The following is a 27032-nucleotide window of genomic DNA, read 5'->3' as shown; positions in this document are numbered from 1 at the left end:
AGTCAAAGTGCTGAAACCTCTTACAGTTGGATGATGTAAAAGAAAGTTACCCCGTAGCGCAGTGAGTATGCGCCTACTAGTACATGGGATGTTCACACTCACGGTAAGGAAAATTCCACTTAAGCTAGTTCAACAAGACTATTTAGTTATAGGGGATAACGATAGAGGATATGTGATAGATAGAGGAATCTCCTCCACTCTCACTCCCCCCTACCACTGAATGTGGAAGTACTTAGCAGTTGCGACTTTAGCACTCTGTGTTTAATTTGAATACTGTAAGCAGGTGATCATAGGGGGAGGAACTGAATCGCTTGGTTACAACCCCTTCTTCCGTCAGTGACAGCATGGTACAACAATGACACCATGCTGAAGAGTGCGCAGCCTCTATTCTATCCATGAGGTCGTCTGTTAGATATACAATAATATGTGACAGGTAGTTGGAACAGATCTGTTAAATGCAGATCTAGAGAGAAGTTATACAATACTGAGGAACTGGTACCATATAATAAAAGATAACAACAATAGTGGAGGTTTGTAGAATAATGACATACACATAATAGACCTGAGTCATTAAGGGACGTATCTGCCGATTTTGAGCGCATCGTACACAAAATAACTCTGTGCATGCTCATATCTGGGATATATAAATATATACACGTACCCTGGCTGCTGTGAACGCAGATGCAACGGACACTTAATAAAGCCTTTTGGCCGTAGTCAGTTTACCGTAGGGGTGTGCCAAACTCAAGTGCGCGCAGCCATGTCTGAATCACATGTCTGTGTGTCTGTGTGTGTGTGTGTGTTAGGGAATTTAGACTGTAAGCTCCAATGGGGCAGGGACTGATGGGAATGAGTTCTCCGTACAGCGCTGCGGAATCAGTGGCGCTATATAAATAAATGGTGATGATGATGATGAATCAAGCTCTGGGCGTCTCAAAGTTACTTGTTTTTCTTCCGTATCTTTTGCCCCAGCTATAGCGCTAGTCTAAGTCCTGATCAGTAGTGATGACAGTTTCATATGCACGCTATAACATGTGTCTGCAATCAGGTGCAACTGTAAAAATGTCCGTTATGTAAAGTAGACATTAAGGACATCCTAATAAATGTTTTTCCTAAGGAAAGAAATAAGAATTTTTTTTTTTTAAAATGTACATTTATAATCATAAATAACTATATTATTGATCGGTAACATTGATTGCTTAATATTTTTTTTCTGCAGGTGTAAATTTTATGTTTCGTATAGGTATTGTGTGTATCCTGTATTGTCTGGTCTAGTAGAGCAGAGTAAAACTACACCTGTAGTCAACATCACACCTATATTTAGATCTGTTCCTTGTTGACTTCAAGAATACAGAGAGACGAGTTACGTGCGGTTTATAACAAATGTACAATGTGCTCAGTATGCGTGTCTAAGATAAGTAGAGTTTAGGAAAATAATTTTAATGGTTCCTGGTTAATGAAATTTTATAGTTTGACATTGTCTGCTTACGTAAAGAAACAGTATCGACATGGTATAATTGAATACTATACATAACCAGTAACCAGAAGGCTTCAGTACAGAGAACACCTAGCAATGTCCTTTGACATGTCCTTAGATAATGATTCAGATAGAACAATCATCCATATAAGCCTTTTTTTAAACAACAATTAAAATCCCTTTAAGCTTGGATATTCTAAGCAGTTATATTGTAGCCTAGAAGCTACCTGTTCATCCACTCCAGTTGCATCCTCTTCTATTGTACCAAATCCATTATTTTAGGACGAATCCTCAGCAATGGATTCAGAGAAACCTCAAACTAAATGTGAAGCCTATTAGCAGCTTTAAAAAAAAAAAGTGCCCATCTTTTCCTCCCGTTGTCACCATGTGTCATCCTCTATCTACTGCTGTCACCATTTTATCCTTCTTTCCAATTGTATTTTTTTTTAAATGTTATTTATTCTTTATTTGGCACAGGTAAAAGTAAAGATACATACATACACAATAGAACATTGGGTTAACAACTCTGTGCGCAGACTAAATGTCATCGATATCACAATTCATTCTCTTTCTGGTGTCATCCCTATGGCCGCCAGATCCTCTTCAGGTAAATAAAAATAAACTATACACCCCCAGAATACCATGGTGTGTATATTACATCACTGCACAGACTGGTTAAAGAGGATATAATGTCATGTACGTGAGTGGATGCCCTATTACATTATGGGATCTCATTGGTGCACCTTCCTCATGTGTGATATTATCGCTCATTTTGTATTCAGCCAGAACACTGTCCTGAATCCTGGATTCTGTGCATTCCTAATTTTTAAAAACATCCCTTCTTTACATAATAATTATAAAGCATGTTGATTAAGAACAATGACAATTGCTACTGTCCAACTCAGTGGTTGAAGTGGAAATGCAAAAGTAGTGGTAAGAAAAATGTAATGGGAATGTAAGTAAATGGAATGTGATAGTGTTAAAATGAAGGCAGTTGGAGAAGTGGCGGTATGTCATACCACCGTATACACTCCCACTTTGAGCACTGGACCGACTGAATAGTTATCAACAAATTCAGGGAGAGGTTTCTGAATTAATGATACATTCCAAACCCTGAGAACATGATCTGGACATGATCATAAAATAATTCACAGCATACTTGAATAAATCTTAAATGATGTTTATAAAATAGGAACTGACACTGAATTGAGTCTTCCAGGGATCATCTTCAAACCTAGAAATGTCTCCAAAAATTGGGGATAATTGGCGACTATGCATTTTGTCAATGTTACATAAAGAGAGCTATTGTAACGAGAAATGTTTAAACCCTGACACTGTCCCTAGAAAATAGTAACAGTTGGGAACTATGTCAATCCTTTTGACATCCAAATTGTAATATTTAGCTAGAGTGAAATAATGTTTTGTTTTGGAAACTTACCCAACCATTTAGCTTAACATCAGTTACATGACCTGATTGCATTTAACAATATGACCTTCTTTTTATTCAATACTTAATCAACTTACCTGCATACAATTAACATGAATACTAAATACTGCAAAGTATTGTTACCTGTTACAGTGACCTCTGCCTTCTGTGATCCAAGTACTACATTTTCTGGTACGACCAATTGGATCTTCTCTGACTCTGCAAAAGACAATAATCCAACTTCAGGAGGAATTTGAAGAGTACAAGCACAGTTTAATATTTGCATCTTGTCCAGGTAAGCCAATCATAGCTAGGGTTGGATATACATTACAGGAGTGAATCGGCAAATAAACTTTAACACCCTAAACCTCACCACACCCACGAGCCACCTCTTTTTACAGATAATATACCATAGATTTGCTGGTTCTGTCACAGAGCAGAATATTTTGTCCCTACTTGACTGTGCCTAATGCTAAGTTTGTCCCTGCTTAGGACTACAAGTAGATTTTTGTTGTACGTTTAATATGAGACCCAAAGTCACCTACCGAAAGCACATAGGAGAAAGCTGCGAGTGTTCTCCACTGGCAGTCCACTTGGCTGTGGACAAAAAAAATGAATTACTTAATTTCTATGTTGTCATATCACTGTACAGTAAAAACTATGTCAACATATCACTGTAGAATTGGGTTTATAGGATGCTCTATGACTGTGTTCATATAATTGTGTAACGATTCCATATAAGTTCCTTACTCTCTCATTTCACCGTGTGTAAGTGCTGTAGATATGGTCTTCTAGTAGAGTTACCAAAGTCAGTGTGATTGGATATTTTTGTACAATGTATGCATTTTGGGTGCTTTATTTATGGAACTCACTGTGAAATCAATCTCAATGATGTCCGTTATGCAATAAACCTGTTGCAAAGAGCAACCAAGGCCATTCCTTCCATGAGGCAGGGTGAGAACCTTGTCTTAGATGGTAACATCATAGAGGTACCAAAGACAAGGTTCTTCTGGCCACCAGCCAGCTTCTCTTCCCTCCCCAACACTCCTCTCACTGACCGCACTCTGCAGCTGATTGCAGGAAGAAGAGAGGAGGCACAGTCACCATTTGCACAATAAGGAAATTATAGGGTAACCAACATGCCTCCACAATGTCCACATTTTCCTAAGTAGGCACATTTGAAAATAGCAAGGTGAAGATTCACAAGTTCCTACTGAGTGTTATTTCTTGCCTGGAGTTAGAACACAGGACATGTCACACTCTATGTGAGAATCATGGTTTTAGAACAACAAGCCAGCCAAAAGAATACATTTACTTATTTATGTATTTATTTTTTTGAGTCACACTGAGACTTACAAACACTCATGGTCATCTACACACAATAATGTGTGTCATTTGAAATGCCCCCATTGGATTTATGATCATGAAGCCAAGATATAAATAAATAAATAATAAATGTTAATAACTACAAAACATTAGCCAAGAATTGACCCCCTTAACTTAAGAGTAGTGTCTTTGGTCAATGTGTTGGGAGTGCGACAGAAAAAAAATCACAGTAATTTATAGTTGCAGTGAGATGAAATTGATAAATGCAACACAATAAAAGCCAGATTAAACGTATATGTAATACAGAAGTGATATTAATCTTATATCTGTAATACGGGCTTATCCAAGGCAGAAGAGGTTTGGTTTCACTTCGCTCAATCTATGAAAGGGCTTACCGCCAGGTTGTTCTTGGGATAAAACATAATTTTTTTTAATGCAGTACCGTTGTTATTAAAACAAGCTAGTGGTCGAACTGGAAATTTAGAACTGGCTAAATTGTAAGTGAATGCAATTTGATAGTATTACAATCAAAGCAGTTCAAAAGCAGTAGGAGAAGTTAAGGTATGGCATACCAGCACTGATACAACCTACATATTACATATGATGTAGTTTTTGTGTGTGTTTGTGTTCATTTTAAATAATTAACTCAATTTATTTTTGCACAGTGAAACTGAAAGCCCAGACCTGGGATATTTTCGTTGGACATGTGTGAGTTTGCTTACTGGTAAGTAATGTTTACTGCTCCGTGTCAGTATTTTAACGCTTAGCTGCCTCAGCAACATTTTTTAATATATTTAGTTGAAAGGTCATTAAGTGAAAATGAAACACAGTCAGTCATTTGTTCAATGTTTTTAGATATCTACCCAAAACTCTTAACCCCCATGTCATTGTGCCATGAAATCAGTTGGAGCCCTCTACTTAATGTGTTTCGATCAGGGGCCTTATGTTTTGTTTGATGTTGGTGACTGGTGCACTTAAAATATAGCAGCCAATCAGACATTTGCTTCCATTGCACTATACAGATAAAAGCTCATTGCTGATTGGTTGCTATGGACTTAGTGGATTATTATAATATTGAACAATATTAGTAAATAACCCTCCTTTAAGTAAGTTTAACAACAAACAACATGAATGAATTTATACAAGTATAGATGTACTTTTTTGACACAAGTAAACAACACTTTTTATTATTATTATTATTATTATTATTAGTGTTTATTTATAGGGCGCCACTAGGTATCCGTAGCACCGTACTGGGACAGACAGAAACGGTACAGGGTGAGACAGCACGGAACAGTTAACAAAAAGCACAGTAACTCAAAAGCTCAAAGTACAGCTAGATGAAAGGTGAGAGCCCCCAGGGGTAGAGAGAGGGGTAGAAGGGCCTCACGGAAGAGACAGGGAGCTGGAGAGCAGAGTTAAGGTGGTGGAGAACAAGAGGAGAGGAGGCCGTGCTCGGAGGAGCGTACAATCTAAGGGGAAGGTAGGACGGACAGAGACACAAGGGTAGGAGGAGGAAGGGGGAGAGCGGAGGCATAGACGGAGAGGGGGGGAGAGGAGAGCAACGAGGAGGGAGGTAGGTGGGAGACTGGAAGGAGGGCAGTTAAGTGGGGGACTTGAAGGCTATAAGGAAGAGGTGGGTTTTTAAGGCCCGTTTGAAGCTGGACAAGTTGGGTGAAGTTCTGATGGAGCGGGGGAGCTGGTTCCAGTGGAGGGGGGCAGCACGGGAGAAGTCCTGGATGCGAGCGTGGGAGGAGGTGACCAGGGGGGAAGAGAGGCGACGGTCATTGGCCGAACACAGAGGGCGGGATGGAGCATTAATGGAGATGAGGCTGGAGATGTAGGGAGCAGTGGAGTTGGAGAGGGCCTTGAAAGTAAGTGTAAGGAGCTTGAACACGATTCTGTAGGGGAAGGGGAGCCAGTGAAGGGATTGGTAGAGGGGGGAGACAGAGAAGGAGCGGCGAGAAAGGAAAATGAGCCGAGCGGCAGCATTGAGAACGGAGCAAAGGGGAGCGAGGGAGGCCAGTAAGGAGGAGGTTGCAGTAGTCCAAGCGGGAGATAATAAGAGAGTGGACAAGAGCTTTAGTGGCATCTTGGGAGAGGGAGGGCCGAATGAGCAGAAATGTAAAACTAATAAATGTAAAACAGTTTAGTGCATCGTGTGAAATGATATATCAGAAATATTTATTTTATTTGATCTCGATAGTAAGTACTTACCTCAACTATAAGACGCCTCTGTACTATGTCTGACTTTCCCTTGTTAGGCACTATAGGCTTTTGTCCATCACAGAGGTCAGTAGTATCCAAAGCCTCTGTCCCAATGGTGATATTTATAGTTCCTATTGTGAAAAGAAAAGTAACATCAGGCAGTGAAATGTATTTTACGGATTCTGTGGCATGAGCTGATCCCTACTGACAGTAAGCAATCACAGTGTGTTCATTTTTCAAATGATATTGTGGGGAAATAAATAAATACCTATAATTAAATAAAGTACAATTAGGCTAGCAACATCGCCTTTAAAAATTAGCTAGGGATGACACAAAGGCAAAGGCTTCATGGGTGAATTTTAGCCATGCAATTAAACCTACATGATTAAATTATATAAGAAAACAAAACACCCTCAAAAGAAAACAAACATAAAAACCTTCATAGCATTCACTGGAGCTTATTTACAAAGTGCAACCGATGCACACCAGAAGACACTTTGGTTGTGCACCAATGCACTACAATGGTGCACCCAATGCACATCATATGTACGACCCCTCTTCACACTCAGGAGCAGACGGGCCTCTATTTGTGAGAAATCTGTAGGAGGTGCACTGCAAAGGCCACATCAAAGTCCAGCCAAGTTTCTGTCCTAAAATACTGATCGGTTTAACCTTATATATTACATAAATAAGTCAGGTGGAGACATCAGGACTGATCTTATTACATGTGTCACGATAATGTGTGTAAAGCCTTTCAATACATTCCTCAGAGTGCACCTAGAAAGGCCTCTATACCTTTGATAGGACCCATTTGGTGGATAAACACATTTTGGGCCCCAGGTACATTAATCTGTTTAAAAAATGTTTTGGGAAAATGTGCTCCACCCCAACCCCAGGTCCTTAACTAACCCCAGCTCCTGACAGCCTGGGTAAGTCTCTACCATAATAGGGAGGTCATGGGCGTTTAGTCTGCCTGCTATAGGGAAAGCCTGCCTCAGACTGGTCAGTGCAAGTGCAAGGCTGGTTCCTGTGTGGGGTGGTTGCAAAAAACAGAGTCCCCCCCTCCCTTCCTAGAGGGTACAAGTTCCTTCCTGAAAAGCACTGTTGTCTTATTGACTCTCTATGCTTTGGGGGGCTGAGATAATTAACAAGGTTAGAATAACTGGAGTGGCAAGAAACACAAACACAATTTTCAAATAAAATTGAATTGAATAAATGACTCCCCAAAACCCTAGCTCACCCCTTTGTATATATAAATGTATTCTTGATCCATTGTAGACCAAATTAAAAAAGTAAATTTTACAAATGATGCACCCACTCACTACCAACAATAGGCTATTGACTATAAGAGGGAGTAATCAGAACATTTTTGCTGGGATGCCGCCCTTCCGAATTTCCCTCTTCACCCTCTGAATCCTCCCCTCTCCCCTGAGGCCAAACTTCTCTGTTCTCAAAAGAAAATGATTTTCTTCTAAATCTTTGTCCTTCTGTTTTACGAAAGTTACACCCACTACAGCATTATTTTAGGTATGAATAAATAATCTTAGGCAGACAGTTACTTACCCAGTTTTAAAGGTTTTATTATCCAGGTAAAAGTGTAGGTCGGGTCACTGCACAGACAGGCAGTGTAGGAGCAATCTGTACATGGTTCTTGTTGGAAGTCATTTGATTTATATAACGTGGTCCTGACCTAAACCAGAAGTATAGTCATCAGACAGTGTTGGGTTATAATATAGGGACATTTCTAGTCTATTTAATAAAAATACATTCTCACTGTTCTAATCTAAAAGGAGGATTCAATTCCCCCGAAGTACCGCCTGGTAAAAACTATTACCGTTATTACGGCAATATCAACCCTGCCGCTAAGACTACCATAATAACGGTAATAGTGCGCAGGTCGCATTAATTTTTCAAGTAACGCGGCCAATTGAATTCCCCCAATGAGTTAGTTATATGTAACACGTAGGGGTAAATGTATCAAGCTGCAATTTTCCGGTGGGTTTAAAAATATTCTAGTTATCATTTATTTAGTACATTCTTCAACATGATAACTAGAATCTGATTGATTGCTATAGGCAACATCTCCACTTTTCAAACTCGCCAGAAACTCGCAGTTTGATACATTTACTGTATCAATCTCCGGTTTCTTCATCTTGCGGGAGTTCGGCGAGATGACAGCTAAAATTTAAAGCGGCGCTGCCTTGTAAAGGCAAGTTTCCCTTTACAAGGCAGCGCCGCTTTAAATTTTAGCTGTCATTTTGCCGAACTCCCGCGAGTTGAAGAAACCGGAGATTGATACATTTACCCCCAGGAGTTTAACAGGGAGGACAACAGTACAATTGAATTCAGTCAGACGCGAGATCTACTCGTGTCCCAAGTTTATCAAAGCACTTTCTTATCTCTTTCAAGCACGTTTGTTCTATGTAGAACTCTTCAACCACAAACTGCTCACATTCCTTTGAAATATAAATTGACAATGCATAAACCCATAATTGCATTCCAAAAGATGTCTATTTCTGATTTTGTGCTATTGCTTTGCTTGTTATGCCACCTTACAGCAATAATAACTAAGGGAGGGGGGATCTGTTTTCTCTAACCTTTATTTGATTGCGCTGTGACCCAGCCCCTATAACTTGCACTCAAGTTCCACCTATTGCAACATCTTCAAGCATGTATTATCTACATTCTTGGGGACAATCAGTTTGGCAGAGGCTAACAGAAGTAAAACAGATTGAGCAGCAGCACCACTCTTAGTCGATTTGATCAAAGCTGCTTTGTGATAGTGCAGCACAGTGGCTTAGTGGTTAGCACTTCTGCCTCACACTGGGGTCATGAGTTTGATTCCCGACCACGGCCTTATCTGTGTGGAGTTTATATGTTCTCCCTGTGTTTGCGTTGGTTTCCTCCGTATGCTCCACTTTCCTCCCACAGTCCAAAAATATACTAGTAGGTCAATTGGCTGCTTAATTGTCCTTATTGTTTCATCCAGTGTGTGTTTATGTATGTGCCAATGGGGCAGGGACTGAAGTGAGTTCTCTGTACAGCGCTGGGGAATTAGTGGTGCTATATAAATAGATGATGATGATTGTTTTGTGTTAACAACAAATAGGGCACAATATATAACAGTTTTCTTTTACCAATCAGTGAAAGGCAAAGGCAGATAAAGTAGAGACAAGTGAGTAATGGACATACTCACCTTGATGCATTGCTTCATGAAGTTGAGGACAATTGCCTTCAGCAACATTGTTTCCCCATGTTTGATGGAGTATGGCAGGATCATTTCCAAAAAGAAAGGCTTGAACACCTGGAGATACGTTCTGGGTGAAAAACCGAGACCAATGGTTGCTGTGCAGAAGGCATCTACATTCCATTGAGTGATGGTGTCTGGAGTTTTGAGTGGATAGTCCACTTGACCAGTTGGCCTGTAAAGGAACAACAATAGAAAACACTATGTCATTACAAGGTCATTCCTGCTTTTGGAGGACAATACACATGACCGCATTTTACAGCACTCTCAATTATAGCATGACCACGTTGGAAGCCAATGTGAGTTTAATTTAATAAATGTGAATTCTGGAATGTGCATTGTGACTGCATTTTATTTTCTGGTGTGGCACTGTTTATGTGGCACTCCTTATTATGCAATGACTCCTACTGTACTGTAGTCTATGGGCTTTATGTAGATATGGATTCATACTAGCAGGTTAATTGGCTGCTATCAAATAGACCCTAGTATGTGTCTGTGTGTTTGTATTTTAGGGAATTTAGAATGTAAGCTCCAATGGGGCAGGGACTGATGTGAGTGAGTTCTCTGTAAAGCGGTGCGGAATTAATGGCACTATATAAACAGATGATGATGATTGGTAAGACTTGTATATAGACTGTAATAGCTTGTATTTGTTCTTTTATGAGGTTAGTGGGCAACAAAACCCATGTATAGGTGGTGCTTAGACATGAAACTTTCTCTCAAAGCTTATGGATAACGTGCAGGTACAGCTGAAAAAAGTGACCCATTTCCAACTCATAACAGACAAAAATATAAGGCAAATATGAACTACATATTGTGGGAGTGCCCAAAGATATGTGCTGCTTCAGGTGTATTATCAAGTTTTGATTCCTGACACACTACATCTAGGAGTAGTGCATTTTATCATTATAATTTATATATAAAATTTTGCGCTCCAAAACTTTTTATTGTTTGTAAATGATCTTTGTGTAAAGCCACAATACAGCTTTATGTGTATAAGTGTGCATGCTTGTCTTCCTAACACATTCCCAGGTGCGCACAATACTTGTAACAGCTCCAGGAAAATCCCTCTGTGCCAAGCTATTGGTCTGTGCTAGACGCAGTAACAAGGTCACATCAAAGTTCAACCAACTACACTATAGGACTATGACTATTACTTAATTGACATTTATATGTTTTTCTCCTAAAATACGGTTTAATCTCATTTATGGCTTACATTAATGATGACAGAGACGAAACATTGTGATTATATTAATTACATCTGCCTTTTTTGTGTGTCAAGGCTTCCCATTAAAAGAATAAGGAACATACTAAAAAAAAAAAAATTTTTTTAAATTTTTTTGCTGGTTGAAAAATGCTGTGTGCCCACCCTGCAAAGCAGGAAACAACTGGGCATATGTGCCCTTTTCAGCCATTTATCCCATTGAAAATATCTTGGGCTGCAAAAAAAATCTTGTTTGTATGTGTTGGTTCGACAGTATTATGCCCAACTTTTCCCATCGGACAGTGGAAAGCCCCTGCCCCCAGCTACCTGCACCTCTGTCTACCTATCCATGGGCTCTCCTATGAAACCTGGTCATATTGCATACAAGTAGCAGCGTGATGCCACAAAAGAACATTAACTTTGCGGTTTTGCTTATTTGCATTTCAAGAATGGCTCTTACAGATTGAGCTTTCAGGAAATGAAAGAAAAAATTATAGAGCTGCAGTTTATAACCTATAAGCTCTAAAACCAGCAGATATAAGTACTGTTTGAATTATTTTCACATTGTCAGAATTATTTACTCCATTTCGCAAACTACAGAAGAAATTCACGTCACATTTAATAGTGGGACAAAAATCTATTTACCCTGTCAACACAATATTCATTAGCCAGGTAAAAATGAACTCTTTCCGGACTGATGCTGGTGGTGGCGGTGGCGGTGGTGGTGTTGGTGGCGATGGTGGTTTTGGTAGTAGTGGTGCGTTTGGTGGTGATTGTAGTAAGATGTCTGGCCTTGCAATGACTTCCTCCTTATTCATGAAAAGGAACATGGTATTCTTATCTTCTTCAGATCCGGACAGATTGAAATAAAAGGAAGTATAATATTATTGGACCTTTGATAAAGTTGTAACATGTACAATCATTAGTAATCTTTCCATACAGATGTTAGGGACCAATACTGCTTTACATCAGACAAAGTGCACTTCAAGCAGACATAGGAAACTATTCTTCACCCTTAAGGAAAAATTCCACCCTAAAATTATCTTTAACAAACATTCCTAATCCAGCTGTTGGAGCACCAGTGGCATGTTACCCAACAGACTCCTGCTAGTTGAGGAAAGAGGGGCTGTTTCTTTAAAGCATAACACCACCCTAAAATTCTTTTTTAATACTCACTTTTAATACATTTGATCAGAGAACAAAGACAATGACACTGTACGCTTGGTCTCTAGATAAAACAGGGATGTAATCGGGGCAAACACTTCTGGAGACTTTCAATGTAAATCAGATGCATTTGGCAGCCATATGCAAACAACATTTTCTACCTCTCATTGAACTCCAATAACTGGAATGCTTACATGACAGGTTAAGAAATTATTGTTATTAATGCATGTATAAATACCTACCAAAATTCAAACATGTAAAATCTGGACAAAACAACCCATAACCCACCACTGATCGACCTCAAAATGCCCACTTTTAGGAGAATCCCTGCTTATTTCCACATAGATGACACCCCTTACAAGGTCCACTATTAGGAACTGTTGGGAGGAATACGTTTGGAAAATTTTATATATGTCTTTGTTTATATAGTTTGATATTTTGTTTTCCTTTTTATGTACTTATTTATCACTCTCTGGGCTCTATTTATTAAAAAACGAAAATCTCTGTCTTCGGCAAAAAAGGAAAAAGCCTCTGCCAGTATTATCATCAGCTGTTTATATGTTGCCACTAACTCCATAGCTACATAAGGCCCATAGACTACAGTACAGTAGGGGTCATTGCATAATAAGGAGTGCCACATAAACAGTACATACCAGAAAATAAAATGCAGTCACAATGCTCATTCCAGGATTCACAGTTGTTAAATTAAGCTCATGTTGGCTTCCAACGTGGTCATGCTTTAATTGAGAGTGCTGTAAAATGCGGTCATGTGTATTGCCAGGAATGACCTTGTAATGACATGGTCTTTTCTATTGTTGCTCCTTTACAGGTCAACTGGTCAAGTGGACTATCCACTCAAAACTCCAGACACCATCACTCAGTGGAATGTAGATGCCTTCGGCACAGCAACCATTGGTCTCGGTTTTTCACCCAGAACATATCTCCAAGTGTTCAAGCCATTCTTTTTGGAAATGATCCTGCCATACTCCATCAAACAGAATGAGAGAGACTAGGGTCAATTTAATAGCAGCCAATTAACCTACAAGTATATTTTTGGAGTGTGGGAGGAAACCGGAGCACCCGGAGGAAAACCACGCAAACACAGAGAAAACATACAAACTCCCCACAGATAAGAACATGGTTGGGAATAAAACTCATGAGCCCAGCAGTGTTCCCTCTAAGCTGAGCAAACTGGAAAGGAAAGAGTTAAAAGGTCACTCTAATGAGGGCTCCACCCGAAAGGTTTGCATTCACAATCTGCAGGATGTTTCCTAGTAAGATACAGGTTTAACTCTATGATTTCCACATTGTTTAGCTTAGAGGGAACACTGGACCCCAGTGCTGTGAGGCAGAAGTGCTAACCACTGAACCACCGTGCTGCCAATGTTAAGTATTAAGAATTAAGATTCACTGGGTGAAAGTTCCCCAAAACCTACATAACAAGGATCCTGGCAGTACATGTACCGTCGCAATACCTCGTCTGTTAACGCCATCTTGGGATTGCAATAACAGAAGAGGATGAATTTAAAAATGCATATATCTTTTAAATAATTTTTTATGTTATTTTAATCACTTTTAACTATTATTTTATTGTTCACTAAGTGGAAATGAAAGCCTAAGCTTAGGCTTTTAGGTTCACTGCTTATGCCTCAACCAAATATCCGTAGAAACTGGCCCAGTTAACTCTTAGTGCTCCAAATCAGTATGGCTGAGTGGCAAGAGTTACTGAGATTGTAATAATAAATCACTGTGATAGTGAGGTTTCTATTGCTGAAATAAGCGTCAGTAGAAAAACAGCCCTATAGCCATGTATTAGTAAATAGACCCATATGTCATACTTTGCCATGTTCTCCCACTCCCATTAATGTGTTATAAATACTTCATGATAGCAATGGGACATCTTAACTGTCTTTATTACATGTATCCTATATATTATTTGAACTGCCAAATACAAGGACTAAAGGTTAGTTGGATCTTGGGAACTTACTGTAGGCTGAGCAATATAGGACTGCATTGAAGCTGATGGGCCTGATTCATTAAGGAAAGTAAGGCAAAAAATAGAATACGTTTTATCTTGGACAAAACCATGTTACAATGGAAGGGGTACAAATTAGTTTATTATTTTACACATAAGATAAACACTGGCTATTTTTTCATGTAGCACACAAATACTCGATAGCTTTATTTGTACACTGAAAGTTAAAGTTGATCTAGAACATGCCCTACCCCAACTATAAATCTGTCATCACAATTTAAATCTACCTCCCCCTCCAATGCAACATGGCTTTGCCAAGGTGCGAAATTACTCATTTTTTTTGCTTTACTTTTCTTAATAAATTCAGGCCTCTGAGGAGGCACTAAACTTTTGCTGTCTATATAACTACACATTTGTGCATCTCTCAACACAGATAATTAATAAGGATGTCACAGACTTCAATAAGAAGAAACCAACTATACTTATATTGTTATTCAGTTATCCAATGCTGGATCCAGTTGACCTGTTTCAAGAAAGTTTGAAAATATAAGTCTGGGCTTACACCCCTCCCCTCTAGTCATTCACTACAACAGTCCTTGGCAGATCCTACAGACTTTGTAAAAGCAGTTTGATAACATTTAGAAACAGTTCATGCTTCATGATGTCCCATTGGTGAGATGTTTAAAACATTAAAGCATCTGCAAATTGTCCTATTATCAGGAGATATAAAATAAAATACATGGGCAGATTTCTCCTTTAGTAGTAGATTTATCAAACCTTCTAAAAAAATTGGGACTAGGGTCAATTTGATAGCAACCAATTAACGTGCTAGTATGTTTTTGGAGCACCCAGAGGAAGCCCACACAAACACAGTGAGAACATGCAAACGACATAGATAAGGCCATGGTCAGGAATCGAACTCATAACCCCACTGCTGTATAGCAGAAGTGCTAACCACTGAGCCACGGTGCATGAGAAAATACATAGTAAAATGTGCAATGAAATGTGGCCTGGAAGAATATGAGTGAGGCAGTTGATGATGAACAAGTAGCATGGACCAAGAGAGTACATAGTATAGTGCTAAAGTCTTTCATTTTAGTACATCATATTGTTATGGAAAGATCAATTTTGTACCAAATATTATTGGGTACAATTGTAACTTATACGCATTTAGTATATCTGTGATTGCGAAGCAAACCGTATTTAACGCACAGTAATTACAAGAGTTACGCAAAGGTAATATTAATAAAATGTTAAGTTAATTAATAAAGTAGTATATTAAATGTTAAGTTAATTAATGAAGTATTAAAAAAATCAAAACTTTAATATCTTTGAAATAAAATCTAGTAGCGGGAGCAGTGGACTATACATGCTTGAAAACAAACTATTGCATACCTATACAATGAAGAACTGTTTGATCTATTGTGCGTTGAGTTATTGAGAGGTCTTGACCCCTTGATCAATGATCTGTGACTTTACTGAATTCTATCGTATTGTACTGTATAAAAGATCACAGTCTGCGAGTGCAAGAAGGCATTCTGGATTGAAGATTTTGTGCTATGTAGTAGCCACACTTGCGTCCTATTGGCGGTACTTTCAAATTACTCTGGCTGTGAATAAATCCTTTTGTGCTTTGGAACCGCATCGTTTTGGATCGGACAATCAATTTTTAACCTTTAATAGTAGCTAAATGAAGAATTCCAGTAAACATGAATATTAAATGTACTTTAATATGGGAAGTATATCTGTTAATTATTATTTAATTCACTGCCACCATTTATTCAATATCTGCTGCATTCCAGCCTCTAATGGCAGTATGTGGCATGTAAACTACTGTTTGCCTAATTCCAGCAGTCAAAAGCAAAACTGTAGGCTCCTCCCATTGTACGTACATAATAAATGATTGACAGTTTCACACACCGAGTTTCTGATTTTAAAGGGAAGGATCAGAGGGAATGCAAGTATCAGGATCCCTGGCTGGCACTACATAATATTAGGTTAACAATGGCAGCAAATAAATTTAGATATAACTGGTATACTTAACATATTAAATTACATTAGAGATTAAATTTTTAGTAATGACCGGAGTTATCATTTAATCTCTGCTCAGCAATGGAATTCTCCTCTGCATTTGTCTACTAAACTAAATGTAAATGAGTATTTTTAGTCATACAATAGATATACAGAAACTCACCAATTTCACAAGCCAATGGCTTCTTTATCACAAAGTTGGTGAAAACTTTTATTCCTGGTCTCTGTAATAAATCAAAATAGAGTCACTTGCACAACATAAAACAATGCATAGTTCTGTAATTTCCATTTCAGATTAATTACAAATAAAATAAATGCAAAGTTTGTCATTAGCGAAACAAAATCAACATTGTTTAGCTCTATTGCTATAATACTTTTCAGACAGTTTCAAATACAGATATATATATATATATATATATATATATATATATATAAAACACTCATCTAAAAGTGCTTTGTTCATTGACACAATGCATGTATCAAAGTGCCAGGAGGCAGAATAACCAAAAATACCATCTTTGTTGATACCTTAAAAAGTGTGTAAGTGTCAACCTGAACGGGACTTTCAAAGAACAGAGGATGTGAGCCATGGGGACACTCCTGAGATTCCTCTAACTGTGCAGGAAAACCATCTACATCCCACTGCCCAAGGAATTCATTCACCTAAAAAAGAAATGGCAATAATAGCAGATGCTTCATAACATATAACAGAATGCATAAAGCCATATAGGATATTCACTGTGATAGTTTTATTTATTTTCTACTTGCTCTAACATAGTGGTCATTTTTCAGTCTTTTGCAGAACACCAAGTACCTACTCCGTGCATGTGAACAAAAGTAAATCAAACAGTAAAAACACATCAGAACTGCAAGGTAGAGACTTACAATGTCTTCTGGGTGTTTATCTTCTGACTTTAGCAGGTCGATACTCTTATCCACAGCTCGGACATTGCACATGGAGTTTGGATATGCTGTAATGTGAAGGTTCACCATAGACCCGGGGAGACTTTGTTCCTCTGAGAACTGCAAGGAGACCTGTTAAGAGAATTAGAAATCTTCTCAAGATAAGAACATAGGTGAAATGAACATGTAACCAAGAATACAGTTGGATTTATGAACTTACATTACGTCTCTTATAGAAGTGCATTTGAAGGACATTTTTCCCACATCAGTTTGACAGGAACCTCAAATCACTATGCTGTGCTGCAGGAAGACCTTGCTCCTTCTACTGTTAAAATTCCAGACTTTTTCTTCCCCATTACCATCCTCAGATCACTACACGTTTAAATCCAGCTCTGTCCTAACTTAAACAATCACATACATGTAGAAGAGTCTTCTTGCATCCTGAATAATTTGCCACAAAGAGGACTTAAGATCTGAGTATTTATTCAGTGATAAATAAAGATCGGATGGATGTGGGGAATGTACTAAAAACATAGGTTTAAACTCATACTTGCTAGTCATTTTATTTGTTTCTTATTGGAACTGAGTATATTACGTTTTTGCTACCTTTTCTGAAGAGCATCGCCATTTTTTGGATTAATTAATTTTGACTACGAAAACTGACCCATAAAAAGACTTGAGTGTTTGAGTGCAAGATTAGGTTTCAGATTGTGTGTATGTGCACAGGCACGGGCTGGCAGGTATCAGCCCGGGGGGCGCACAGGCGTCTAATAACGCGGCCGCATTGGGTGTCATGTGATGTGGCCGCTTGTGCATTAATACATGCAGAGGGCAGTACAGATAGATATACCTGGCATGGCAATATATACAGAGACAGCTGCTGGACCCTCTCATGAGTAATGATTAATGTTAGTATACATATTAGTCCAGGGGCTATATTTACTAATCTGTGGGTTTGAAAAAGTGGAGATGTTGCCTATAGAAACCAATCAGATTCTAGTTATCGTTTATTTAGTATATTCTATAAAATGACAGCTAGAATCTGATTGGTTGCTATAGGCAACATCTCTACTTTTTCAAACTTGCAGTTTAGTAAATATACCCCCAGAACACATGTGTGTATCGATGCACTGTGATTTGTGGTTCTGATTTGACCCAATTTAACTCCTGATTTTATCTATTATCTGCATGCCCGACCTTGGCTTTGAACTTTTCTCCTGGACATTGTTCTTGTACTGTGTCTGCCTAACTGTTGCTTGACTCTACTTGACTGTGATTCATGCATAAGTCCAGGGGGCAATGGAGTACCGCTAAGTACAACTCGCTTTAAACCAAAGTGACCTGCGATATATGAAGAGCATGCTAGATGCGGGGAACACCTTAGAAATAGACAGGCATAAGCGAGAAACACATTGGAAAGAAACAAACAAACATATTGAGGACACATTACAAGTTGTAAGACACATTTAGGGGAAACATGGAATATACATGGTTGAGTGTGTGATAACTAGCAAATTTGTGGCACTAGCCGAGGCTCCCAATAACTCAAAAAACAGCAAGGACACATGTACTAAGTAGGTGCAGGATGTGAGAACAGTAGAGAGGTGGTTTGGTATCAGGACTGTTCTTCTCAGATTCCATGAAGGGTTTTGATGTGTGTTGGGTAGAGGTTAGCAGTAATAGTGGGGTCTTATACTATGCTATACTATGGCGGAAGAAGAAAGCTATATATTACTAACCGGATTGGGGAAGCAGCTACTGACAGGGATTTTAACGCTATCAGCAAGCAGATTCTTATTAGAGAGGAAGGCGTAAAGAAGGATAGTGGCAGCTGGCGACATCTGGGAAGTGACAGCAACAGGAAACTGGAAGAAACCCTTCAGCCCTGGTGGGGGTAAAAAATAAAACACTGAATTACAATGTATCCATCTGTCTAATTTCTAAGAAACAAAAATGATTCTCTTTATCTTGTCTAATGTATATAACAAACAGTTTGCATTTTTTATTTAAAAAAAAAAAAAAAGAATGAATCAGGCTGTAATTTTATGTGATTTTTTATGCAAAAATTGACATGAGTCTAATATCCCATTAGGAAAAAAACCCAGCTTTTATAACCTATATAAAGCACCTCATATGTTTTTTTTGGACCTTTACTCTCTTTATTTTTTGGGACAGATATGATTAGTGATTCACAATGTCCATTGCATTTAAAGTTCCTTTTTTTTTAAAACAAATAAATATATAAAGCAAGGCTTCATTGTAATCATTGCAAGGTCTTACCATACATATTGGGCCTGATTCATCTTCGAACACAATGCGAACGCAGCATGCGTTTAAAAAAATGGAACGGAACATGCACACGCGTAGGACCGTATTCAACTACGAGCGGATCTCAAGTAACGTTTCCATTTGAATACGGGTATAAGTACGCTCTGTGTATACGTTACTTGCCGTATGCACACAGACAGAGAACAGACTGATGGATCATTTTCATAGTTTCTCTTACTTGCATACACATGTTCTGAAATGCCTACGTGTCAGTCATCACTATCAGTCGGCACTTACACCTGTACTGTAGCTGGTGCAAGTGATACGGCTGGAAAACATGTACTTAAGCGAAACCAAGCACTTGAATCGCTATTTTGCGCAAGATACAGCACGGAAAGGGACTTACGTCTGTACATGAATCGGGCCCATTATGAGCAAATAAACAATGATGTGAATTAGCTCGAGTAAATGAAGCTCAATGTATGATAAAGCATTATAGCAATACATTACATGCCATGAAAAGATTGTATTAATTTTGGAAAATTTTACACATTTTTAATTTATAATTAAGTTAGTTCAATTGTTAAGTTAATTTATACTAAACCCTACATCACATATCGCATCTGGCTCATTTTTTTCTTTATAAGCTTTTTAGCTGTAAATAGCTGTTACATCATGTAACGTGCAAGACATACCGCCATCTGGTGGGAGATTATGTCTGAATGTTGAGTTCAAAATGTTTTTCCCATTTACAAAGATCTATGAGAAACACAAAAGGATGATATTAACCACATAAGGATGACATTTGAGAAAAACAAATGACTACTTTAGACTCAAATTCAACATCTGTTTGCTTCACTATTTCCTTTATTAATAACTTCAGACTATAGATCCAAGAAATGCCACCTTATGCTGTGTAATAATAATGCTAATTATAATTGTGGGCAGGCAGTACTCATTGTATGAAATAGTTTGTACTCCTGATGTCTGCTCATGTATACCAAGTGCTCCTGCTACTAGTATGTGTTCGTCAAGCATCCCTTATTCTCTGCAAATGATTATAAAGTAACCCTAAGGAGTATAAATTGTTTCCAAGTATCCCTAAGGTGAGAGTGTTAACCCTTACCTCACAACATTTAACGTTGGGGAATTTGGACAATGTGTGAGCGCCGCCACTGTGCGACGGTTTGTGCATGAGAAATGGGCGCATGGTGGATGCATCAAGGAGGTGCGACCAGCCCTTCTGAGTGCCGGGTCATTCCCAGCCCCCGCCAACACACCCATCCATTGTTGCGCAGAGCAGCAGTGAACGGAACATACCTCCGAACTTTAGAAAAAAAAGCTGTCTGTGGCCGGGGCAATGGGACAGAGCCTTAAATCGGGACAGTTGGGAGGTATAATTTATCTTTTGTCTGTAAATGTGTACCGAGTACCCTGATATAAAATTAGACCCAGTAGTCCTTTATTTTTATAAATACTTATTAAATTTCCCCTTTGATTTTTTAAAATAATTTGTATATTTTGTACTTTATAAGTACTGTGAACTAGAGATGCTCACTGACCCCACGAATTTTGGTTTTGGATCTGGATTAACTTCGTGTTTTGGTAAAACCGCCCTCGCGTGTCTTGATTTGGGTTTTGGTTTTGGATCCCGATTTTTTTCTAAAATCCCTATTGTTTTCTGCTAAAATCCCATCATTTGGCTCTTTTTTATCCCTACATTATTATTAACCTCAATAACATTTATTTCCAATAATTTCCAGTCAATTTTTGTCAAGGGACAAGAACACTGCTACCCCTCCTGTTTCTGTATGAGCAATCGCACTTAGCAATGGCACTGGAGACTGGAGAGTGACAAGAACACTGCTACCCCTCCTGTTTCTGTATGAGCAATCGCACTTAGCAATGGCACTGGAGACTGGAGAGTGACAAGAACACTGCTACCCCTGTTTCTGTGTGAGCAATGGCACTGAGCAATGGCACTGGAGACTGGAGAGTGACAAGAACACTGCTACCTCTGTTTCTATGTGAGCAATGGCGCTGGATCACCTGGAGAGGGAGGTACTTATGGAGTCCAAAACCCACAAGATCCGACAACACAACAATGATATTTTGCCTTGATTCAGATCCGAGGACGCTTGGAGATACCGAGCCGGCTTGCGAGCCTACTCAGATCCCCTAAGTTCGGGTGGGCTCGGTTTTTCAGAAAACCGAGCCTAAGCATCTCTACTGTGAACCACTCAGAGGTAACACTAACAAATACCAGAGGTTGAAACACACTGGGGAGGGGAACTTTGGTGATAGAGATTAGCTAGATATCACTCACCAGTTTATACATGTCCACATATTCTTTTTTGTGCTCTGATGGGTCGAGGTCAAAATCTCCCCAGAGATTCACTTTCTCATTACAAGGCAAAACAAATGGTTCACTCCTGATCTTCAGCTGGCTCTTTCCTATTGTGTAAAAAGGTGATAACTTTGCATACCCATCCTCATACACTGGGTTCACCTCACCAGTGTCAGGCAGTGGCTTGTTGGGTATGTAGTGCCCCTGGAAGAGTAGACAAAATATGAAGGCACAATTAGAGGAAAATCTGTTAGACACATGAAGAGTAATCTCATATGAATGTATAGGAATGTAATGCAATATATAACTAGAACAACTGTAATATGCGGCACTGCATTATCTGCATTCTCCTTTTCATTGTAGAGGTTATAAGATTGGGGATTGTGCAAACAGTTGCTTACAGTGGTGACATTTGGACTTGGGTTCCGGTATGTCATTTGCCCATTTTTGAAAATTTTCACTAAAACATAAACTCAATTAGAAACAAATGCCAACATAAGGAGAGAGTAAATGTTGTAACTCAAATAGGGGGAAATAAATTGACCTCGTTACTTGTGAGTGTACTGCGGGCCGCGCACTGTTACCGTTACTACGGTAAAAGTGTGCATTACTACTGTTAGTACGGTAATTTCCGCGCTGATTTTGGTTGCAGCTCTAAGAACCGCGAGCAGAAATCCCCGTTAGAATTACCTTACTAAGAGTAATAGTGCACGGGCCATGTTACTCTCACAAGTAATGCGGTCAATTGAATCCCCCCCGTGGAGGGTAGTAATAGAAGTGGCAATGCGGCTGCTGTGAAGCCTAGAGCATTGTGGCTGGGGTAGGGGGGGGGGGGGCAGGCAAAGCTGGTCCAACCTCCCAAAGCCCTTTACATTGCTTTTTCCAGAATGCATGGTAATTGGTGCATGTACAGTGAATTATCAAATGGGGCGTCACTGCACATGCAACATCCACATGCATGCTCAGAGGGGCAAAGCAAGGGCCTCATTTGAGCATGCGCACATTTAGTGCATCCACAAGCAGGACTTCACTGCATTTGTGCCCATCCCGAGCATGTTCAGAAGAGCAGAACAGGGGTCTTGGGAGCATGAGCGGGGCACTCCCCCAAATTTTGCTTTGAAGGGTGCTATGCTGCGTCTTGTCCCTGGGATTGGGTAATGTATCTTTCAGGTTACAAATGAATATGAATCATACTTGCCAACATTTTTTTTTTTTTTTCCGGGAGATGCCGGCTGGGACGTGGGCGTGTAGGGGGCGGGGCTGCGAAATCGCGTCATTTTGGCCCCGCCCCCGTGACGGAATGACGCAAATCGCGTCATTTTACAGTGGGGGCGGGGCTAAACGCCGCGATTCCGGGTGAATCGCGGCGTTTAAACTAAATTTTTCTCCCTTCCTATCAGGGAGATTGCCACACTCGTCCGGGAGACTCTCGCAAAATGCGGGAGTCTCCCGGACAATGCGGGAGAGTTGGCAAGTATGATATGAATGCCTGTGTTGCATTTCTAGTAAAGATTATAAACAACTGTTGCTCAGGGAATACTTTTCCCTTGCAATTGCAACAGAAGATAATACACTCAATGAAAAAAAAACAGTGACCAAGAGGGGATAAAAACAAAACAATAAGGGCCTGATATAGAGACTGACATATTCCGTACTGTGTATTCACAGTAAAACTTGACAATAAGTACATTTGTGCATTTGTTAGACTTACGCCTGGAGAATGGGTTTGGAAGCATCAGGCAAGTAAACCCCCTTACCGTTCTCTGGAAGCCCATGCATGTGCCAAGATGGTTGTGGCCTTTTAGAGTCACTATTGTGCTGTTCTCATGCATTATGTGATGATTTGTAATTTGTACTCACCCGAATATCGACTATTTTATTTTCCCAGGAGGCAGTGTCCAATGAAAATCTTGCTACCCCATCTTTATTAGTGGTGTAAATCTCATCTTCTCTTTTTTCATCAACATATAGTTCAATATCCTCATCTGGCATTGGAAGTCCATCTGCTCCTGTCACAGTGATCTATGAAGAAAATCATCATATCAATTGCCAATGCTTAATATTGCATATACTGAAAACCCTCTTCCTTTTAGATCCCTCCTAAACAGTCTGTTCTCCTTTAACGTCAGTGTTTAAATGTTCCAGAGAAAAGTTTGCAAAAACATATAAAAACCTCATATTCCAAGACAGAACATGATTATGCCTAGTATGTGATTGGAGGAAAATTCCCTTTGAGATGATCTGGGCCCTTGAATGAGCATGAGAAAAAACTTTCATACCTTGATATTACCACATGATGTCTTTTATGAGATATATTATCTGATTATAGGGGTTGGGTACCTTAATTCGATTGAGAGAAATCCAACATTGCATACCCAGACAGGAACACACCGATGGTGTGTTCCCCGACAGGCTGTTGACAACGACTGCTTGTAATAGACACTTGAAAGGATTCCGATTAATGAATATGATGGCCGCCTACAATGGCGTGTTTTTCAAGAGCGACTGTATTAATGTTGCTGTTAAGTTGTTAATTTAAAGAGGCGGTGGCTCTACAATGTGCTTTACAAAGGCTTGTACATTGTGGAGCCAGCGCCACCTTAAAATTAACACCTTAGCAGCAACATTAATACAGTCGCTCTTGAAAGACATGTCATTGTAGACGGGCATCATGTTCATTAATCGGAATCCTTTCAATTGTGTATTACAAGCAGTCGCGGTCAAGAGCCTGTCGGGGAACACACCATCGGGGTATGCAGTGTCGGATTTGTGTTTGTCGTTATTAAGACTACCACCGGATTATGGCATAAAAGCTGGAATCTCTCCAACGGACTTAGATACAAGTGCCGTGGTGCTCTTTAAAATCTGGGACACCAAAGCCTGGTGTGCTTTGCTGTAAAACTAGTTTTTACTTGGGATTTCCTACACTGGTTCTAGAGAATTGTACCTGTCCAATAGCCTATAATCAGAGTCAAGTAAATAACCTTATTATATAACCGCAATGTCTGATATATTTTCCTTTGCTGTGTATTGCATGATTGTACCGCCTATGCTCAGTTTAATTGAAACTGAAACACTTCACCTAATACATGCACCTCTGTATAACTTATTTTAGCCCCTTCCCTCACTTACCTTGACTAAGCTTTTTCCCCTATCTACAATATATCTTTCATGCTGCTTTTATCTATACCCCACCAGTTCCTACATTAAATCACCTTTAACCTTCTAGCCATCTCCTTCCCCAGCAAAGCAGCATCCTCCCAAGTGAGGTGCAGCTTGTTGCTACTGTACAGCCGGTAACCGGGAGAGAAAACAGCCCAGTTATCAAAAACAAAAAAACAAAAATCCTCCTTCCCATGTCAACTTTTTAGCTACTTATTTACCTTAGCTCCCGCTGTCTTTTAGAATTAGCACTTGCCACAGGGAGGTCCTCGCTTTCAGTATACAGCCTAATACCCTGAATAGTTTTTGAGGACTATCCATCAACATCTAACATTGTCTTTGGTACCAACATGTACCGTGACCATTGGATTCTCCCCATCCCCTTTCCAACCATCTATCAACATGATCCTCATTCACAATTTTTTTAAACAGCTGGTGGACAGCGGCAGCAAGGCGGGGAAGGAAGGGGGAGAAATAGGGATTCATCCTAAATGGCATGTGAAGCCAGTGTTTGAGTATGGGGCAGGCAGAATTTGGTCAGCAGCTACTGCTCATCGCTTACTGTTGATAAACGATGGATTATTGCTAATCCATGTTTTGAGTGTCACCCATATAATTAAGAAGTACTAATAGCACGTCAAATTCTCATCCTGCCCTGAGCCCCTACGTTTCTCAATCCAGCCCATATTCCTTTTGCTGTTCTGCGAGCTGCTGTAAGAAGTGTTGATCTCTTACCAGTCCACGGTAAACAAGTCCTAATTTGAAGACTGGATTGGGTTCCATAAATTTCACTTTGACGATAACAGTTGTTATGTAAATCTGTATTTTGTCTTTCATCTGCACCCCTGGAGAAAAGCAAAAACAAAGTACAGGTGTTTAAATATGTCCACTGTTATACACATTACAGGGTACATTATAGGGTACATTTAAGACTAAAAAATAAACCTGTGCCTCTATATACTGTACTTTGCGTTAAGAGTTTTAATAATTAACGTATTACTATTTTCTTTAATTTATTGAGTGCCAACATATTGCCTACAGAGACTCTTGATACAGATTATATTTAATGACATGAAATAGAAGGTAAAGATTACCCTATCCAAACAAGTTTACTGTTTAAGAGGTGGGGGGAACACTTAATATGTACTATACCAGAATAACTATTGTAGCTGTTGATGGAGATACATTGTCATATAAACACTGTGCTAGTTTCTGGCTCCAAGCAGTTGTTAATTACATATCTAGCGCTAGTTTCTGGCTGTGGCCAGCTGACAATGTGCTAATTCCTGGCTCCGGGGAATTGATATTTAAAGGTAGTGTAACTATGTTACATGAAAACTAATACATAAGAAAACTGTTGTTCTTAAACTTCTATAGAATGACAAAAGGTTAACATGACATGCTGGGACTTGCAGTTCAAGAACATCTTGTAAGTCACAGTTGTTTCTGCTGTAATAACAGCACCACCACTAGAGTAAGCGAGTGTCAAAGTTAATATATGAAGATATAAGAAAATATAACAGGCGTATAAAAACCCACAAGCATTACTGGGTATATATAGGGATATATATAGTTATAGATTAAAAATTACATTATACAAAACATAATAATGTATAAAAACTAATCATAAAATGAACATAACCAAAGTAAAATAAATCTAATCTTGCAAAAACATGAGCATCATACTGCATATAGTATGGATAATATGTACACTATAGAGCTGGATAAGGTGATTACAAAATAAAGTGTTCAATAACTACAGATAAACTTCCTTTAATTATATTTTTGGTACGTAGCTATTCACCTACGCTCAGGGGCGGATCTAGAAAAGTATCCTACCCGGGGCGATTTAGGGGGGCGATTTAGGCCCCGTCCCCTTTTTTACTTCAAGGCTGCCGGCGGCTGCACAATATGTGCAGGTCCGCTCGGCAGTGACAATGTGCTGCCCGGCTGCTCTGATTGTGTTTTAAACACAATCAGAGCAGCCGGGCAGCACATTGTCACTGCCGAGCGCCGGCAGCAAGCCCCTGCTAGGGGGGGCGATTGCCCCGATTGCCCGCCCCCCTGGATCCGCCACTGCCTACGCTATATATAGACATCCGTTGTTTACTTACTACACTATGTGAGGTGCTTTTGCTTTTTGTGTTTTGTTTTAGATTATTGCACTTGCAAACAGGTGTATGTTTGTATATAGATTTGTATGTTCACAATTTATTATATTCATGATTTATTGCATTGGTGTTATGTACTTGCCCTTTGATTTGCCCTCATTCAAGATGGCCGTGATTGCCTCA

General features: G+C 39.3%; 1 protein-coding gene across 2 annotated transcripts in view; it reads right to left on the bottom strand.

Annotated features, from left to right (window-relative positions):
* LOC142160964 (alpha-2-macroglobulin-like protein 1) overlaps positions 1-27032 on the bottom strand; it is an 81833-nt gene that overhangs the window by 35484 nt on the left and 19317 nt on the right. Inside the window, exons 10-23 of one of the 2 annotated variants that reach the window (XM_075216111.1) lie at positions 25474-25583; positions 23437-23598; positions 21556-21780; positions 19925-19988; positions 18701-18846; positions 16944-17093; positions 16587-16721; positions 16222-16282; positions 11534-11732; positions 9634-9859; positions 8001-8127; positions 6447-6568; positions 3449-3500; positions 3048-3122 (exon numbers count right to left, since the gene is read on the bottom strand). In XM_075216111.1, coding sequence (XP_075072212.1) covers positions 3048-3122; positions 3449-3500; positions 6447-6568; positions 8001-8127; positions 9634-9859; positions 11534-11732; positions 16222-16282; positions 16587-16721; positions 16944-17093; positions 18701-18846; positions 19925-19988; positions 21556-21780; positions 23437-23598; positions 25474-25583 — 1854 coding nt within the window. The remainder of the gene's footprint in view (positions 1-3047; positions 3123-3448; positions 3501-6446; positions 6569-8000; positions 8128-9633; positions 9860-11533; positions 11733-16221; positions 16283-16586; positions 16722-16943; positions 17094-18700; positions 18847-19924; positions 19989-21555; positions 21781-23436; positions 23599-25473; positions 25584-27032) is intronic. The other variant, XM_075216112.1, reaches the window with a different exon arrangement.

Source organism: Mixophyes fleayi, chromosome 6, assembly GCF_038048845.1.
Source record: "Mixophyes fleayi isolate aMixFle1 chromosome 6, aMixFle1.hap1, whole genome shotgun sequence".
Lineage (NCBI taxonomy): Eukaryota > Metazoa > Chordata > Amphibia > Anura > Limnodynastidae > Mixophyes > Mixophyes fleayi.
The sequence above is the reverse complement of the archived record's forward strand: the minus strand, read 5'-3'. Positions and strand labels throughout refer to the sequence as shown.